The sequence below is a fragment of the Ipomoea triloba genome, chromosome 1 (assembly GCF_003576645.1).
Source record: "Ipomoea triloba cultivar NCNSP0323 chromosome 1, ASM357664v1".
Classification (NCBI taxonomy): Eukaryota; Viridiplantae; Streptophyta; class Magnoliopsida; order Solanales; family Convolvulaceae; genus Ipomoea; species Ipomoea triloba.
In genome coordinates, this window is record NC_044916.1 from 5,899,124 (window position 1) to 5,917,567 (window position 18,444).

General features: G+C 30.4%; 1 protein-coding gene across 1 annotated transcript; it reads right to left on the reverse strand.

Moving 5' to 3' along the window:
• Nucleotides 1-13,807: 13,807 nt before the first annotated feature.
• LOC116031984 (disease resistance protein RPM1-like) lies at nucleotides 13,808-18,121 on the reverse strand. The gene is made up of 2 exons (XM_031274367.1): nucleotides 17,646-18,121; nucleotides 13,808-16,909 (listed from the first exon to the last, which is right to left on the reverse strand). The coding sequence occupies exon 2, from the start codon at nucleotides 16,875-16,877 to the stop codon at nucleotides 14,094-14,096; it is 2,784 nt and encodes a 927-aa protein (XP_031130227.1). The 5' UTR covers nucleotides 16,878-16,909; nucleotides 17,646-18,121; the 3' UTR covers nucleotides 13,808-14,093.
• Nucleotides 18,122-18,444: the final 323 nt, after the last annotated feature.

Consider the following 18,444-nt stretch of genomic DNA (forward strand, 5'->3'; position numbering starts at 1 on the left):
GAATAGCCATAGTGGAGATCATGTTCACAGGAGCAGCTCAAGTGAGGGGTGAAATTGTTTAGCAGTTTTGATAGATTTTAGTAATTAACCAAAAAGAGTTATAATAACATTAATTACTTGTGATTAAATTAAGTAATGTTTAATATAGGAAGTATTATATTTTGCAAAAAAGGGTCTACTTAATATTGAATTTATTTTTAAATAGGTGGCATCTTTTTATTTACCGCTGTTGTATAGCATATATACACCAGCGGTGCATCAAATATTTACTCATTAAATTATATCTTATTTATAAAAATCCTACCTAATAATTTTAGTATTACACGGGCTAAAATAATTACCATAAATAATGTTTAATAATTGTCAGTTTGTATTCAACAATAAAATTAATAGTTAATTTTTGAGTCAATTATAAAATCTTTTGTACTGTGGACACATTATTTTTAATTATTTGGGTTTAAACATTATATCTTATTTATAAAAAATCCAAACTAATATTTTTAGTACTATGGATGTGACTAAAAATTATTTTAATTATTAAGGTAATTAACATATATTTAGGTTGATAATAAAAAGTGTTCAAATGTACGAATTATAGTTGCATAAGAATCAATTACGTACTAAGACAACTATATTAGGCAATCTAATTAATAATTAATTTTTAAATAATATTCTTTCTTTAATATTGAATATTTTTCTAAATTATGTACACAAATTATACTTATCAATATAGAATTAAAAGTGTTATATATATATATATATATCGATGAGTTCAGGTGCAGGAACCTGCTCCCGTGTGGTTGTGCGGTTAACTCGAAAAGACGCACCTTAAGCATTAAAATTGCACACCTTAATTATACAAACCACGCACATTAAGCATATAAATAAAACACCTTAAGAATACAAATCACACACCTTAAGCACACAAATGTCGCACCTTAAGTACACAAATCACGCACCTTAAGTATACAAAACACGCACCTTTAGAATACAAACCACGCACCTAAAGTTTTAAAATGGCGCACCTTAGGTTTCAACAACTCACGAACCTTAGCTTAAAGCGTACAAATCACTTACCTTAAAAAGGAAAACCACGCACCTTAAATTTCAAGTTGACGCACATTAAGTTTCAACAAGTACTCACATAAAGCACACAACACACGCATCTTAAGCACAAAAATCACGCACCTTAAGCACAAAAACCACACACCTTAAGAAGGAAAATTACTCACCTCAAATTTGACCTAGATGCAAAAAATTACCAAATTGCCACCCTATTTTTTTCTATTTTAAATTTTGTTAATCATTGACATTGATTTAAGTAAGATCAATGACTCATATTTAACCGCACAACCACATTAAAAAAATAAATATTTTTTTCGACATTAATGTACTATAATTATTAAGCTATTTTTATACTTTTCCTAATATAATTTGTATCTAATTGATTTCGAGACTAATATATAAATCATATATTTCAAGATTTTTTTTTACCTTACGATAATTCATAATTTTTCATTGTATTTCTTACTTTTTTCAGCATATAGTGCAATTGAAGAATTAAATAATGAATTGTACTCAAAATAATGGTAATGATTCATAGTTTTAGTAATTTATGCTCAATATAGTTACGGACTATATTAATTCATACAAATTTAATAATTACATTCTTTTAATTTGTATATGTAGTTTCCTTAATTATAATTACTAAAATAAAAAATATAATTAAGAAACTAAATTATAAAATTAACAAAATATATGTTCATAAATATTTAGAATTTTTTTAAATACATGCATACATACATATACTTATGCACTTAATTAATCATACAAAATTTAAATGCTAATTTTTTAAATTCTATATGTAATTAATTAATTAGAAATCTATCAGTACTTACTACTAATAAAAACAAATCTTACTTTTATTATTCCACGCCCAAACTATTACTATATAAAATCTAATAATTTTTATGTTAATTAAGCTACTAATTACATAAATATTAGTATAACTACAAGTAAACGTGTATAAAAGTATAATTGCACAATATTAATATAATTACCTAATAATTATTATGGTAATTAAGAAATTATTTACACTTATATTAGTATAATTGACTAATAATTATTATGTTAATTAAGTTAATAATTACTCATATATTAGTATAATTACAATTAAAATATGAGTTGAATTTTTTTTTATAATAATAACAACTAATTCATTCAGATACGGAGGAGGAAGAAAAAACTAAATGCATGCGATATGGTCAAAATGAATATACTTAAGGTATAAAAGTATTATTGCACATATATTAGTGTAATTGACTAATAATAATTGCCTAATAATTATTATGGTAATTAAACTAAACATTGGTCATTGAATTTATTTTTATAATAATTACAATTAAATTATTTCTAATGTTTCCAATATTTATTTCAGTAACAATATAATTGCATAAGTTATAGACAAGCAAGTCATATATTATTCAATTAATTGAGTGATACTTTGCACTAATCTTATAATAAAAAAATGTACACTTGCCAAAAACCTTGTGGTTTAGTGGCACCCGGTTTACTCCCCCACATGGAAGGGAGTGGGTTTCTTGCCTCAGTGGAGACGATTGTTGACTCTTTGTGCTTAAGTAGGTTGAGAAAGTAGCTATGAACAGATACTAGATTATAACAGAGTCAGTAGTACTAAAAAAATAAATGTACACTTTCAATATTAGAATTTTGTATAATTTCATCTTTAATTTTATTATCTAAATATATAATAAAAAATGTATTCATGCATTGCACATGTAATTAGACAATTATTTGCTCCAATTCAAGCAAAAAAAACATCATAAAACATAATTGATCCACCCATTTTCATCAATTGTGCTCAATTGGCACTTCTTTGACTTTCCTTCTTGGACTACAACAGATTGAGAAAGTATATTGAACAGATACTACATTGTAATAGAGTCGATAGTAGTAAAAAAAAATCTAAAATATGATAAGTCAAAATATAATAAGATTTATATGGTTATATATATGCAAGCTAAGGCTTATTGGTGAAATAAAACACAACTATATTTTGATAATTTATTATTAAATTTTTTTGTCTTGTGATAATTCATCTAACTATAGATAATAACTTTATTATCATAATTTTGAATAATAAGTTTCTAAATAACAAAAAGATGTTTAAAGAACAATAATGAAGAAGTAAAATCATATGATACAAATTTAAAAAACTTACTTAAATATACTTTTCATATAATTTAAGAAAAAATGGCACTTTTTTTTTAACAGAGAAATAACATGTATCATTTCTTAATTATTATATCACCTTTTTTTGTTCCACAATTATTTTTTAACTGTTTTTTTTTTCATTCATCAATCGTCTATGACAGTGATTTTTTGCATCAATGTTTTAAAGTAATTGAATAGTGTAATTGAATGTCATTTTCTGCATTATTAACTCTATGAAAATGAAGTTTCAACACAGATTCCACAGACACCACCATTTTTCTATCTATGATTTATATCCAAGTTGGAATTGGTCAAACATAGCTGTCACTCATTAATAATTTATCAAACTTGTCGTAACTTAGAACCATCACAATTATATTGTCAAATCTATATGAACATAACATTAATGTCTTTATGTGTGTGTTTTCTTTGATTTCAGACACAGCTATTATTTCATTGAAAACTTATGCTTCAATTTTCACAAAAATAATAATAATCTATACTATTGATAAAAGTAAAATCCGCATCTTCAACTTTTATGCCAATCTAATATTATTAATTAATTGATAAATTTATCTACTTGTAGTGAGCATCCTTATCAATGGAGTTTTTTCGCGGTTTTGAAAAATTTTTCTAAGTATAATTAGAAAAGAGAAAATAAGAGAAGAAAAAAAAAACAAATAATAAACAAAAAAAAAAAGATTGTCAGCCCGCGTCAGACGCGCCCGCTGGGCGCATTAGTTGCGCCTGACACGGGTGGCGTGACATTGGCTTTGGAATCCGAAGTACACGCTTATTGTTCCCAAAAATTGGTTCTTGCAGGCTGATCCCATTTCTTTCTCTCTCCATTTCTCTCCCTTCCACCTCAGGCACTATTCCAAAAATCATGTAATATCTACGGGATGTAGATGCTAACTTTGTACCATCACAATTGACAATTCTATATGAACATGACTTTACTGTCTTTATTTGTGTGTTTTCTTTGATTTCGTACACAACTATTATTTCATTGGAAACTTGAATACTTGATGCTTCGACTTTCTCTCACACACACACACAAACTAAGGGTGAGTTTGGAAACCTAAAAATGACATCTGAAAAATATTTTTTGAAAAATGAGTCATTTTTCAAAAAAAAAAAATTTCATTTCTAGTGTTTGGTTGTATTTCACAAAACTATCTTGATGTGCTTGTTTTATTTTCCAAAAAATCAACAAAAGTGTAAAATTAGACAAAAATAAGCAAAAACAATGTTACTTTCCCATAACACTGGTTAGCATCTTCTCCATGTCTAAAGAAAAAGGAAGAAACTTAACGTTAAAAACCCTAACGGGAATCGATTCCCATTTCCCAATCAAGCAGAAGACGATATGATTATGGCTTCATTGTTACATGATTTCAATTACTCCATAATAATTCATATAGTTTGTGTGCTCGCCACAATATTCTTCTTCATCTTCTTCAATTTAAAAAAAAAAGCACAATCTTTTCCTTCGTCGCACCTCAATGAAACCTCGACAGCGCCCCTGTCAATCTACCAGCTCCTCTCAGCCCACGCCGACTGTTTTCGAAGGGCATTCTCGATGTTTACCTCGACAACGTCTCCATCCACTTCGAGCTCCACCTTTCCCACTCTTGCACCACCGAGTTCGAGAACCTTGTCTAGTACAACATCACTGTGACTAGCATTCTTGGTCATTTTCCAAAAAATTTGGCTTTTTTTCCTTTGACCGGAAATCAATTTCCATTGACTTTAATATTTTCTCCATTTCCAAACACTAGAAGCACGACAAATGATTTCTAAAAATCATTTTTCGGGTTTCCAAACATACTCTAAGAGAATTGGCCTAGTTAGATAAATATATTAACTAATTTTTTGGTTATTTTTTAATAGTTTGATTCCATTTAGCTATTTAGTAAATAATTTAATTTTATAACTATATTATGGAAAAATTCACCTCAGAGTAATGGAATAAGCACTTGAGTGTTTGTTGGTTGACCGTAGAGCGTTGATATTCTCTAGACAAATAAAAACACATCAACCAGAGACTTAAAAAGCTTTTCCTTGTCCCGGGGGATAGGACGGAGGCAGAGACAAAAACAATAAGAAGAAATATGAGAAATAGCATAAAAGAATAGAAAATATTCAATAGTAGATTTGTTCTTTGCTTTTGAGAGAATTTATAGTGCAATTTTAATAGTCTATTGACTCATTCCCCTTTAGTCACAATCTTTTTTATATTCATATCCATTACGTTAATTATTATCTCTACTTGAATTCCGGATCCTTATTATTATTATTATTATTATTATTGTTGTTGTTGTTGTTGTTGTTGTTGTTGTTGTTGTTGTTGTTGTTGTTGTTGTTGTTGTTGTTGTTGTTGTATTATAATATTTTACAATATTACGCAAACCTTAATAATATAGGAGTGTTTTGGGCGAGAAAGTTAAAATGAAGTATTTTGTTTTTATTAATAGTATGGATTACGTTGCAGAAAAATATATGTACTTATTATTACGATTAGTAATTTTAATTTAGAATTACATTACGAATAGGAAAGTAGGAATTGTATTACCATATTTAAATATACAATTGTATTACGAATAGCAATTGTATTACTATATTTTACAATATTACGCAAACCTTAATAGTATAATAGTGTTGTGGGCGGAAAGTTAAAATTGAGAATTTTGTTTTTATTAATAGTATAGATAGTATAGAAGGATATGTTGCATTACAAAAATAAGCAAAAAGGTAGTTTCTCGCTTCAATTTGCTGGGTAATGGGTTATTCGAGTACTTTCATTGTCAACAAATTCCCCAAGTAGTTAATATGATCGGTTTCAAACTATTTTTTTTAATTTTTTTCATGGTATTAAAGAAATACATATGTATCATTTTTTGGTGTAATTACTAATTTATTTAATTCAATAAGAGTAAAATAGAGTGATTCCGCTTCAATTTGTTGGGTTATTATTTGAGTACTCTCTTTGTCAACCAATCCCCAAGTAGTTAATATAATTAGCTTCAAATTATTTTAATTTTTTTTCATAGTATTAATAAAATACTTGGTAAATAAATATATAACATTATTTTGTACTATAACTTTGATATTTAATTACAAGATATTGTAAAAATAAGATAATGGACAATGTAATGAATATCAATTGATAAATTTGAATGTAAAGAGTCTTTGCATGAAAGAAAATAAAGACACTATAACTAATGAAATTATGGGATCGTTTACCAACTTGGAAAAATGGAGAATTTTCCAAAAAAAAATGGAGAAATGGAGGGGTGGAAGAATGGAAAATGGAAAGGTTGTTCACTAAAATCAATTCTCTAAAACATATTCCCATCTCCAATCTTCCGTTTTTGTAAGATTTTGGAGAGAACAAAAAAGGAGTTCTCCATTTGGAGAAATGGAAAACATGCGGGTAAACAGTGCAAAGCGTCGCCTGGAGGAATGGATCGAGAAGGAAAAATGGAAAACTGGAGAAATGAAAAACTGAAAATGGAATAACGGAGAAATGAAGTAAATGACCCCTATTTCTCTTATTTAATTTAATTTTTTGATAATGAAGTATTTTTTTTCAAATAAAGGTATTGTAGACACATAATTTTAAATTAAAGAAATAAATATGTATCATTTTTTTGTTGTAGCTACTAATTTATTTAATTTAATAAGAGTAAAATAGAGTGAGAAACTTAATTATGTCAAATTTGATTGAGATGAGGTTCGGACCTAACACCTTTCTTATAAAAATTAATGGGTAAGTTAAAAGTTAACGGAATGTTAACGGAGAAAAGAATATTTAACGGAAAACTTAACGGATAATCATAAAAGTAAGGTTAAATTAGGTAATCCCTATTAATAATACTAATCTGAATTATCTTAACCATCTATTTGATTAAATAATTCATCTGAACCATCCATTTGATTAAATAATTTGACCGCCATTTTTTCTACCCATTTTAGGTCTAACTCTTTTTGGCTCTTATTAGTATAGTATATAGATTGCATTGTAGGGAAATATATGTACCGTATTATTACGATTATTAATTTTAATCTAAAATTGTATTACGAATAGGTACGTAGGGATTAATAAATTTTATTAGGAATTGTATTAGCATATTTTATAACATTACCCAAACCTTAATAGTATAGGAGTGTTTTGGGCAGAAAGTTAAAATTGAAGATTTTGTTTTTATTAATAATATAAATTGCATTGCAGGGGAATATATTTACTGTATTATTACGATTAGTAATTTTACTCTAGAATTGTATTACGAATAGGAACGCAGAGAAGATTATATTTTATTAGGATTTATATTATTATATTTTATAACATTACGCAAACTGTAATAGTATATGAGTGTTTGGACGCAAAGTTAAAATTGATGATTTTGTTTTTATTAATAGTATAGATTGCATCGCAAAGAAATATATGTACTGTATTATTACGATTAGTAATTTTAATCTAAAATTGTATTACGAATAGTAATGTAGAGAATAAGAAATTTTATTAGGAATTGTATTATCATATTTTACAATATTACGCAAACCTTAATAGTATAGGAGTATTTTGGGCGGAAAGTTAAAATTGAGGATTTTGTTTTTATTAATAGTATAGATAGACTGCATTGCAGGGAAATCTATGTACTATATTATTATGATTAGTAATTTTAATCTAGAATTGTATTACGAATATGAACGTAAAGAAGAATATATTTTATTAGGAATTGTATTATCATATTTTACAATATTACGCAAACCTTAATAATATATAAGTGTTTTTGGCGAGAAGTTAAAATTGACGATTTTGTTTTTATTAATAGTACTAGTTTTATACGCGCATTGCGCGAATGAGTTAATGCCCAATGTTTATATTTAAATAAAAATTTGAAAGTATATCAATGCAAAATTATATAGGAGAAGTTTATACATGGGTAATTGAATGTGTCGAATTTTTTTATTTAAATATCTAACTCAAAGTATATGAATCCAAGATAATATAGAAAATTCATTATAATTATTACTAAAGTAAATGTTTGCAACCTTGTAAAATCGATAGTCTAAATATTTGGTCTAAAAATGATAGTATAAATAAATACTACTTTTAATTTGAATTTTTCTAAGTGTTCTTAATTTTCTTTTGAGTAACATTGTCATTGTCTTCATCTTTACTATTTGTTCTCTTCCTTTTTGTTGGTAGTGTGTTATTTGCAATTCGGTTATTGTTGGTAGCATAGATGACAACGTCATGCAATGAGATTATGATATAGGAGCTATAGACTTTCCTTTAGGTGTTCTGCTTGGGGTTCATTTGGTTCAACCATTATTGTTGAATGAGTTATCGTGGATAAAGAAATCCCTAGTTTAAGAAAAAAGATTAATAAATTAATAAAAATTTGAAAATTTAAAATATTATGTATTCCAAAGATATTAAAAGGTAGTTTCTCGCTTCAATTTGCTGGATAATGGGTTATTTGAGTACTTTCATTGTCAACAAATCCTCCAAGTAGTTAATATGATTGGTTTCAACTATTCTTTTTTATTTTTTCATGGTATTAAAGAAATACATATGTATCATTTTTTGGTGTAACTACTAATTTATTTAATTCAATATGAGTAAAATGGAGTGATCCCGCTTCAATTTGTTGGGTTATTATTTGAGTACTCTCTTTGTCAACCAATCCCCAAGTAGTTAATAAAATTAGCTTCAAATTATTTTTAAAAAAAAATTTCATGGTATTAATAAAATACTTGGTAACTAAATAACATTATTTTGTACTATAACTTTGATATTTAATTACAAGATATTGTAAAAATAAGATAATGGACAATGTAATGAATATCAATTGATAAATTTGAATGTAAAGAATCTTTGCATGAGAGAAAATAGAGACAATATAACTAATGAAATTATTTCTCTTATTTAATTTAATTTTTTGATAATGAATAATTTTTTCAAATAAAGGTATTGTAGACACATAATTTTAAATTAAAGAAATACATATGTATCATTTTTTGTTGTAGCTACTAATTTATTTAATTTAATAAGAGTAAAATAGAGTGAGAAACTTAATTATGTCAAACTTGATTGAGATGAGATTCGAACCTAAGACCTTTCTTATAGAAATTAATGGGTAAGTTAAAGTTAACGGAATGTTAACGGAGAAGAGAATATTTAACAGAAAACTTAACGGATAATCATAAAGGTAAGGTTAAATTAGGTAATCTCTATTAATAATATTAATCTGAATTATCTTAACCATCTATTTGATTAAATAATTCATCTGAACCATCCATTAGATTAAATAATTTGACCACCTTTTTTTCTACCCATTTTAGGCCTAACTCTCTTTGACTCTTATTAGTATAGTAGATTGATAGATTGCATTGCATGGAAATATATGTATTATATTATTATGATTAGTAATTTTAATCTAGAATTGTATTACGAATAGGAACGCAGTGAAGAATATATTTTATTAAGAATTGTATTATCATATGAGTTTTTTCCACTTTTGGTCCTATGACTTTACTGCTTCCGTCAGTTTAGGTACACAACTTTCATTCCTGACATAAGTAGTGCTTCACTTTGATTTGTTTTCCACTTTTAGTCTTTGACTTTGATTTGTTTTCCACTTTTAGTCCTTTTGGCCATCCAAGCAACAACTTTTAATTGGAATCAACAAACTATTGTGTCATTAAGGGTAAGAGTGTCTTTTGATAAAGCCCTAAATATATTCATAAATAAAATCAGTGAAAAAATAGGAAAAAGAGACGTTATTTGCTTGTTCTCTTTGCTTTTTAAGCGACAACTTTTAATCGGAATCAACAAATGATGTGCCATTAAGGGTAAAATTGTCTATTGATAAATCCCTAAATACATTAAACGTTATTTACCCTTAATGGTAGAACAGTTTATTGATTTCTATTAAAAGTAATCGCTCAGGTGGCCAAAAGGACTAAAAGTGGAAAAAAAATCAAAGTCAAGGACTAAAAGTGGCAAAGAAATTAAAGTCAAGCACTAGTTATGTCAGGAATGAAAGTCGTGTACCTAAATTGACGGAGACACTAAAGTCATAGGACCAAAAGTGGAAAAAACTCTTATCATATTTTATAACATTACGCAAACCTGAATATATATTTTATTAGGAATTGTATTATCATATTTTACAATATTATGAAAACCTTAATACTATAGGAGTATTTTGGGCGGGAAGTTAAAATTGAGGATCTTTTTTTTTTTTATTAATAGCATAGATTGCATTGTAGGGAAATTATTGTATTATGAATATGAACGTAGGAAATAATATATTTTATTAGGATTGTATTATCATATTTTAATGTACAAATGTACAATTGTATTACAAATAGGAATTGTATTACCATACTTTAATATATTACTCAAATCTTAATAATATAGGATTGTTTTGGGTGGAAAGTTAAAATTGAGAATTTTGTTTTTATTAATAGTATAGATTGCATTGCAGGGAAATATATGCACTGTATTATTACGATTAGTAATTTTAATCTATAATTGTATTACAAATAGGAACGTAGGAAAGAATATATTTTATTAGGAATTGTATTATCATATTTTACAATATTACGCAAACCTTAATAGTATAGGAGTGTTTTGGGCGAGAAGTTAAAATTGAGGATTTTGTTTTTATTAATAGTATAGATTGCATTGCAGGAAAATATATGTACCATATTGTTACATATTGTATTGCATTGCAGGAAAATATTAATAGTATAGATTGCATTACAATTAGTAATTTTAATCTAGAATTGTATTACGGATATGAACGTAGGAAAGAATATATTCCGTATATTTTATTAGGAATAGAATATATATTTTATTAGAAATTGTATTATCATATTTTACAATATTATGCAAACCTTAATAGTATAGGAGTGCTTTGAGCGGAAAGTTAAAATTAAATTGAGGATTTTGTTTTTATTAATAATATAGATTTTTCAAAACACCCCATCAATATTTCATCATTTTTTCCATGAAAAACAAAAAGAAAAAAATTGGGTGAAAGAATAAATCATAAATGTGATAAGTAATTTTATTTAATTTAAAATCAATGTCTAATTATCATATCATAATTTAGTGAAATTATTATAATTGAATAATTAATGATTTTGTATGTGACAAGAAAACTGCAACCATTCACATTTCCTTCTCACCTTTGAGAAAAGTGAGATTGGAAGGCAAGAGGCGCACCAAGTGTTTGATGAATTGCTTCTTCTAGCCTAACTATTATGAGAATAAAGCTAAGGCATGGTAGAGAGGCCACCGTCCACGAGAGTGGCGTTGGCACTAGTGAACTTTTCTCAATCTTGTCCAATAAGCATTGCTAAGTCCTAGGACCATAGGAAATCAAGGGTAAATATGCTTGATGAGTTGATTCGAATCCCCTTTCTCTTCGATTGTTTCTTATTCTTTTGCATTACTTGTTTTGTTCTTCGCATGATTCACTCCTACATATGCTCCGGACTAGCTTTCAAACACTTTTAGCTCTTGTGATTAATCCGCTTGCTTACTAACTCCCTTACGCCTTCCCAGAGGACGACACTCTTCACACACCACTATACACCACTTCGCTCACATCACATCACACAAAATACGCTCTTTTCAGTAGCATAGTCAATGTAGAATAATCGCGCAATCTGCCTATAAGCTAGCTAGGTATGACATGATTGATTTCCATACCCAGATTTCTGTTTGATGTCGAATGTATTCACAACAAGAGGTAAGACATTTGGTAATAAATTTGTTGTGAAACTTCGTAATTTAGTCACAAATAAATTTTTTTTTTGTGATTAAAAAAAATAGTTTGACACCATTATTTTTTATAGTTGTGATAACTTTTTTTTTATTGTCACGGATAGTATGATAATTGTGACAAATAAGTACTCCGTATTTGTTATAATAAGTTTTCACTATTACTAGAGTGATAGCATCATAATCTAAGTAGTCACTATTTGTTGTCATTAAATGCATGTATATTTTGGCGACATTATAATTATGGCGGAAATTAATGTAATTGTAACAAATATAGTGTAGACACAAATGTTGGTACTTTTGTGACAAATAGTTGTTGGTCACTCTTTTTAAAAAAATATTTGTGACAACTCTTTTTGTCAATAAAAATACAATTAGTTAGTACCATTGAAAATGAGATACTATTGTAAAAAAAAATATTATTATCACTCATATTGTCATTTTTCTGGTCTGAAAGTCATGAAACTATGAAACAACGATCAAGAGCAAAGAACAGGTAGAACGGTTACAAGAGCCCACGCATTAAGAACACCGCCTCATCAAAGATAAGAGTTATAAATTACAACAGGCATCACTTAGGAAGAGGTAGTAACGGTTCTTATGGTCCGCCTCATCAAAGAACAGTTATGAAGGAGCGCGCACAACAATTACTGAGGAGTCGGACACTTATGGAGAGGAGCCGTTGCACTTATTAGGAGGCTGTTAGTGCTCATTATTGTGGTCGTTACCATGTATAGTATAAACTAGTTTTTCTCATGCATGTTGCGCAAAAAATAGGTGCCCAATATTAATATTTTATATTAAAAATTTTAAATTTATTTAGATTTTAGATATTTAAATTATTGTAAATAATAATAATAATAATAATAATGTAAAATATTTTTATAAATTTTATATTTATATTTTAGAAAAAAACTTATATATAACTTCAATATATACTGTGTATATATTATTATTATTGAAGAAAATAAGAAAATATATAGTGGATGCATGTGCATGGTAACAATAGTGGAAAAGATAACGGAAGTTATAACGGTAGGGGTATGTTTGTCTAATATATTGTAAAGTACTACTTTTATAGCATAATATACGAAAAAAAAAAAACTTAACGGAAAAAACAGACATAAATGAAGGGTATAACATTCATTCACACTTATTATGTTTTTAGAAATGGAGCTCATGTAACAAGTTGAGGGGACGCTCTGTTTCTTGTACACAAATTATAGCAATGCAATTGTCTTCGTTCACTTATACACAAATATACTTTGGTAACCATTATTACCGTCATACTAAAGTTATCACAATACTTTTAGAATTGATTTAGAATTGAAGAATCTTGAAATAAGAGGCTAAGAAGCGAAAAATAAAAATAAAAATAATAATAATAATAATAATAATAATAATAAACCCTAATGTTGCCTCCCTTTTCTCTCTAGAACCAAACGGCTTTCTCTGCTGCTCAACTTGGACTTCCACCGCCGACCTCCGGCCGGAGCTTTAATTTGAGCCGACGGTTTCGGTCACCTTCTACGTGTTGCAATAATAATAATCCTGAAGCGTCACATACAGGATCGGAATGGATCTTGTCCAATCCTAGCAGACAGGCCTCCCAGGCAAGCTTACCACTCATCACATCATTACTATTATATCCAACACTTTCTACATCCATCTGCCTTTCTAGTTTGAGGATCATACCAAAAACTTTGTCAAACCTCTTTGTATAGGATCAAGGACGAGAATATCTGACCTGAGTTGGAGTCATATATCTTCATTCAAAATATAAACAAAATATATATATAGTTGTTGATTGATAGAGAGAAAGAAGGTTTTGTACAGAGTGTGTGTTTATTCTCACGTAAACAAACAAGCTAGGATAACTACTTGGTATTATAAGGTAGGGAGAATAACAAACTAGAGAAACTAGGTATGTACATGCAGTTTCTTAAGAGGTTGTGGTGCTCAAGTGTGCAGATCAGAGAGCTTGCTTCTGGCGTGGGATGAGACAAAAGGCAGCCACATTACTCCCCTGCTGTAACATAGTTATGGCCGCAATTTAGTCTTCATTCCTGCATTTTATGTCCACCTCGTCCTCCTTGTCGTCGTCATCCGTGGACTTTGTTTTGATAGTAACTCTCGGTATATGTTCAATCTTCCATCGATCTGATCCTTCAACACTTATCCCTTGAACAAGTTGTTGAGATGGGTGGGATAGACGCAATTCTTTCAAATACTCAACTTCTCTCAACCCTTCTGGAACCATTTCTAGACTATAGCAATCAAGTATAGCTAGTGACTCAAGATATTTCATAGCTCCTTTTCCAATTTCCCACTTGGTAAGCTTCTCGCACAATATCTCTAGCTTCTTGAGTTTTTGAAAGCTTCCGTCACTGCACAATAACTCTTCTCCACTGTAAGACCCAATGTAGAGGCACACCAAGCTTGGCAGTTTCTCCAAACTGTTGAAAAAATCCCCATCTACATAACACTCTTGTATATTGATTGAGTGAAGATAGTTAAGAGTGCGGGTAAACTTTACCAATTTCTGTAAATTACGGAGCGCCATCTTCTCGAGATAAAGGGGTGGTGAGAAATTTCCAAATTCCCATACCATACCATCACCTTTATACCAAATAAATAGAGAGCGAAGATTTGTCATTTTTTTGACAGAATCACAAATTGCTCTCCAGCATTCCTCCCCTTCCTTGAATGTAATGTCCAACTCAGTGAGTTGTGTGAGGCTTACTAATTCTCTTGCTTCAATGGTATTAATGAGTATGCCAGATAATGTTTGAAGCTGAGAAGATGTGAATACAATATCTGGCAATTGTAAGTCATAGTGCCCAAAGAGATGTCTCAGCTGCATAAGCTGTGACACGCATTTAGGCAAACTCTTCACGGGAGTCAGTCTTAAATCCAATGTCTGTAGATTGTGCAATCTTCCCAAGGAATCAGGGAGATGTCTCGTCGCAATATTACCATACAGACTGATGTACCTAAGATTAATTAGATCCCCAACCTCATTGGGTAGTCCCTTCGCATAACCACCAATTAACCATTCCAACGCCAAAACTCTGAGCAACTTCATGTTTTGGAGCATCTGAGGGAGCGAATTCCTCACAATAATCCCTCCACGGAAAATGATGAGTGTACGTAGCTTCTTCATATTGCCCATTTCAAGATCCACCTTTTGCTTTATTTTTAGGAATATCAAACTACGCCTTTGCTTCCACTCTAGTTTGGTATTATGCATTCCACTCAATTTGATTTCAGCAAACATTTCCCTTCTGATCACCTCACCAGCTACATCACGGAACAGGTCATGCATTTCAATTTTGTCCTCCACTCTAACAAATATAGACTTTTTGGTGACAATCCGAATCAAGCTTCTGTTATTAAGCTCAAGGAGGTAATTCCTTGCTATGTCTTCTAGTGATTTCCCACCACGCTCTGCAATAAACCCCTCCGCTATGCACATCCGGATCAACTTTTCTACATGAAGGCTCTGTGTTTTGGGGAACATTGCACAGTATAAGAAACATGACTTAAGGTGAGTTGGGAGCTCATTGTAACTCAACAATAGGGCTCTGTTGAGAGATTTTAGACTGCCACCTTCTTCAGATTGTGCTGAGTAGTAGTCAAGGCTTTGGAGAGCATCCCTCCAATTTGCTGGATCATCACCCTTTTTGGACATCAACCCAGCCATTGCAAGAATTGCAACAGGTAAACCCGTGCATCTCTTAACCAATGCTTCTCCCAATTCTTTAACAGTCTCGTTAGGCCAGTTGCCCTCAGGCTTAGCAGGAGGAGGAAAAGCATATTTGCAGAAAAGGTTGCATGCGATATCCAATTCTAGTGGCTTCACCTCAACACAATGAGACGTAACCCCAAGAAAAGATCCGTCAGCAATACCTTTATCACGGCTAGTGATAATAATTGCAGATTCATGATGGACCGGAATATTGATTTTACTCAGCAGCTTCTCATCCCACACATCATCAAAGAATACAACATACCTTTTTCCCTTCAAGTAATCACAAATGTGATGCTGAAGAGAATTTTCATCTGCTTTCTCCAGTTTAGGCGGCATCTCTGATCCAACACTTTTGTACAGCCCCTTGATTGTTTCCCTCAGAACATATTCAATATCTGAGGAGTGGTTTACATCAACCCAAGAAAAACAATCAATGCTCCCACCATTCTTCACTCTTTCATAAACTTGCTTGGCCAAAGTAGTTTTCCCACAACCTCCAGCTCCCCAAACCGTGATCACCAACATCCGCCCTCTACGATTCTTCTGAATCAGCTCTGCTATATCCTCCACCTGCTTGTCAATCCCCACCGCTTCTGTCCCCTCCATATATCCACTCCCACTGCCCATCAGTAACTCATTTCTTTCGTCATTTGTCTTCAGTTTTATACTGTAATTTGATTTGTCTGTTTCTAGAGCAAGTAGCTTCTCATCCATGGCTTTTAATTGCCGATGGAAGAAAAACTGGATCTTCACCCTCTCCACCAAGCTCTGCACGTTGGCAAAGAGGGACTTGACTTCACAAAAATTGCAGGGAGGAGTATTGAGTTCCACAAGCTTGGAATCCAGCATGAACTCCTCCACCAAGTCCTCAAGTTCAAGTGTGGTATCCCTCAGTTGTGTCGCCCAGCTCTCTGCTACATTGGTGTCTTGTTTCCCCTTGCCTGAATCATCAACGTAGCCTTTCATGTTGGCTAGCCGAGCAGTGATTTTCTCCACCTCAGCTTTGATTCTCCACTGGAATAATACTTCTTGTAAAGCTTCCTCCTTCAGTTTTCCAACTACAAAATCAACAATAGCACCAGCCATAACTATTGCAAAACACAGATTGTGTCAACTGAGTAAGTATACCAATTGAACAAATTAAAGATCGATTTGCTTGGTTATTACAGAAAAAGAGAGAGAGTGTTTTTTTTTTTTTTGAAACAAGAGAGAGTGTGTTAAAGCAGTAGGACTTGCTTGGTGGTGATGCATCCATGGTTATTAGTGCAGATATTTATAGATCAAACAATCAAATAAAACAGGCTTATGTGAAATTTTTAAAAAAATAATTAAAAAGAACCTTTAAATTTTGACGACCAAATTATGCATGAACCTTCATTTGATTGGATCCAATCTCCCTCTCCCATAGATAATATATAGGGAAAATTGCATTACTGTTCTAAAGTTATAGAGTAATTGTAAAATTCGTCCCTAATAAAAGTGGGCATGACCAACACTTAGGGACGAATTATTCTACCATTATCCTATAACTCAGGAACGAAAAGTGTAATTTTCTCTTTATATATATATAATTGTTATACCATGTGACAACGTTCATATTGCATTATTAATTAAAAGTACAGAATATCTTAACTACAAACACATAAGATGCTGGTTAACATGTTACTTGTCTGCAATTAACATATTATGTAATTGTATTTAAAGATTAAGTGTTTGTAGTTATCATGTTATGTGTCGGTAATTACCATTTAATGTGTCTTCAATTTGTTTACATGTACAAAAACGATTAATATAATTGTATATATAGAATATGTCAACTACATGTAGAGAATTTGAAGGTTATTTTTTTACCAAGTTTCACAATGCAAGGTATACTCTGGTACTCACGAGCTGATCATGTGCATGATCATTCTCCTTCTACTGTTAGTTGGTCTCCACCGGCGGCAAATATCCTTAAATGCAATGTTGATGCTGCCATGCAGTCTTTGAAGATGGAACTAGTTATGGTTTTGTTGTTAGGGACCATAACGGGAGGTTTGTTGTTGCGTGCAGTGGGCGACTAGGGATTGTTCATGATCCGTTGTTGGCTGAAGCTATGACAGTAAAGGAAGCGCTTACATGGTTGAAGTCTAGTGGCTACTTGAATTTAATTATTGAATTTGATTGTCTCAATTTTTGTAATAATTTTTATTCGCACTCTTTGGATCTTTCTTATGTGGGTTTGTTAGTTAAGCAATGTCGTGATATTGCTAGTGACATTGGGAACGTGTCTATTCGCCATGTCAAGAGATCAGCGAATCATGTGGCTCATGTATGTTCTTGCACGGACAACTGGTTCTTTGTTTGTTTCAGGGTAGTGGATGGCTGTACCACCTGCCTATATTTCCCATTTGGTTGTTTATTAATGCCATTATGATGTTTCCTTTCAAAAAAAAAAGTAATGACATTACAAAATATTACAGATATCATTAATACTTTAAACCTTATATATTATACTTTATAGCATAAACGTAATATTTTATAGGAAAACTATAATAAACAATTTGCAAGAAATAAAGTGTCATTACATAGCAGAATTTTAAATATATATAATCTATATTTTAAGCCTTATATATACGGAGTAATACTTTATAACAAAATTATTGTAATAATC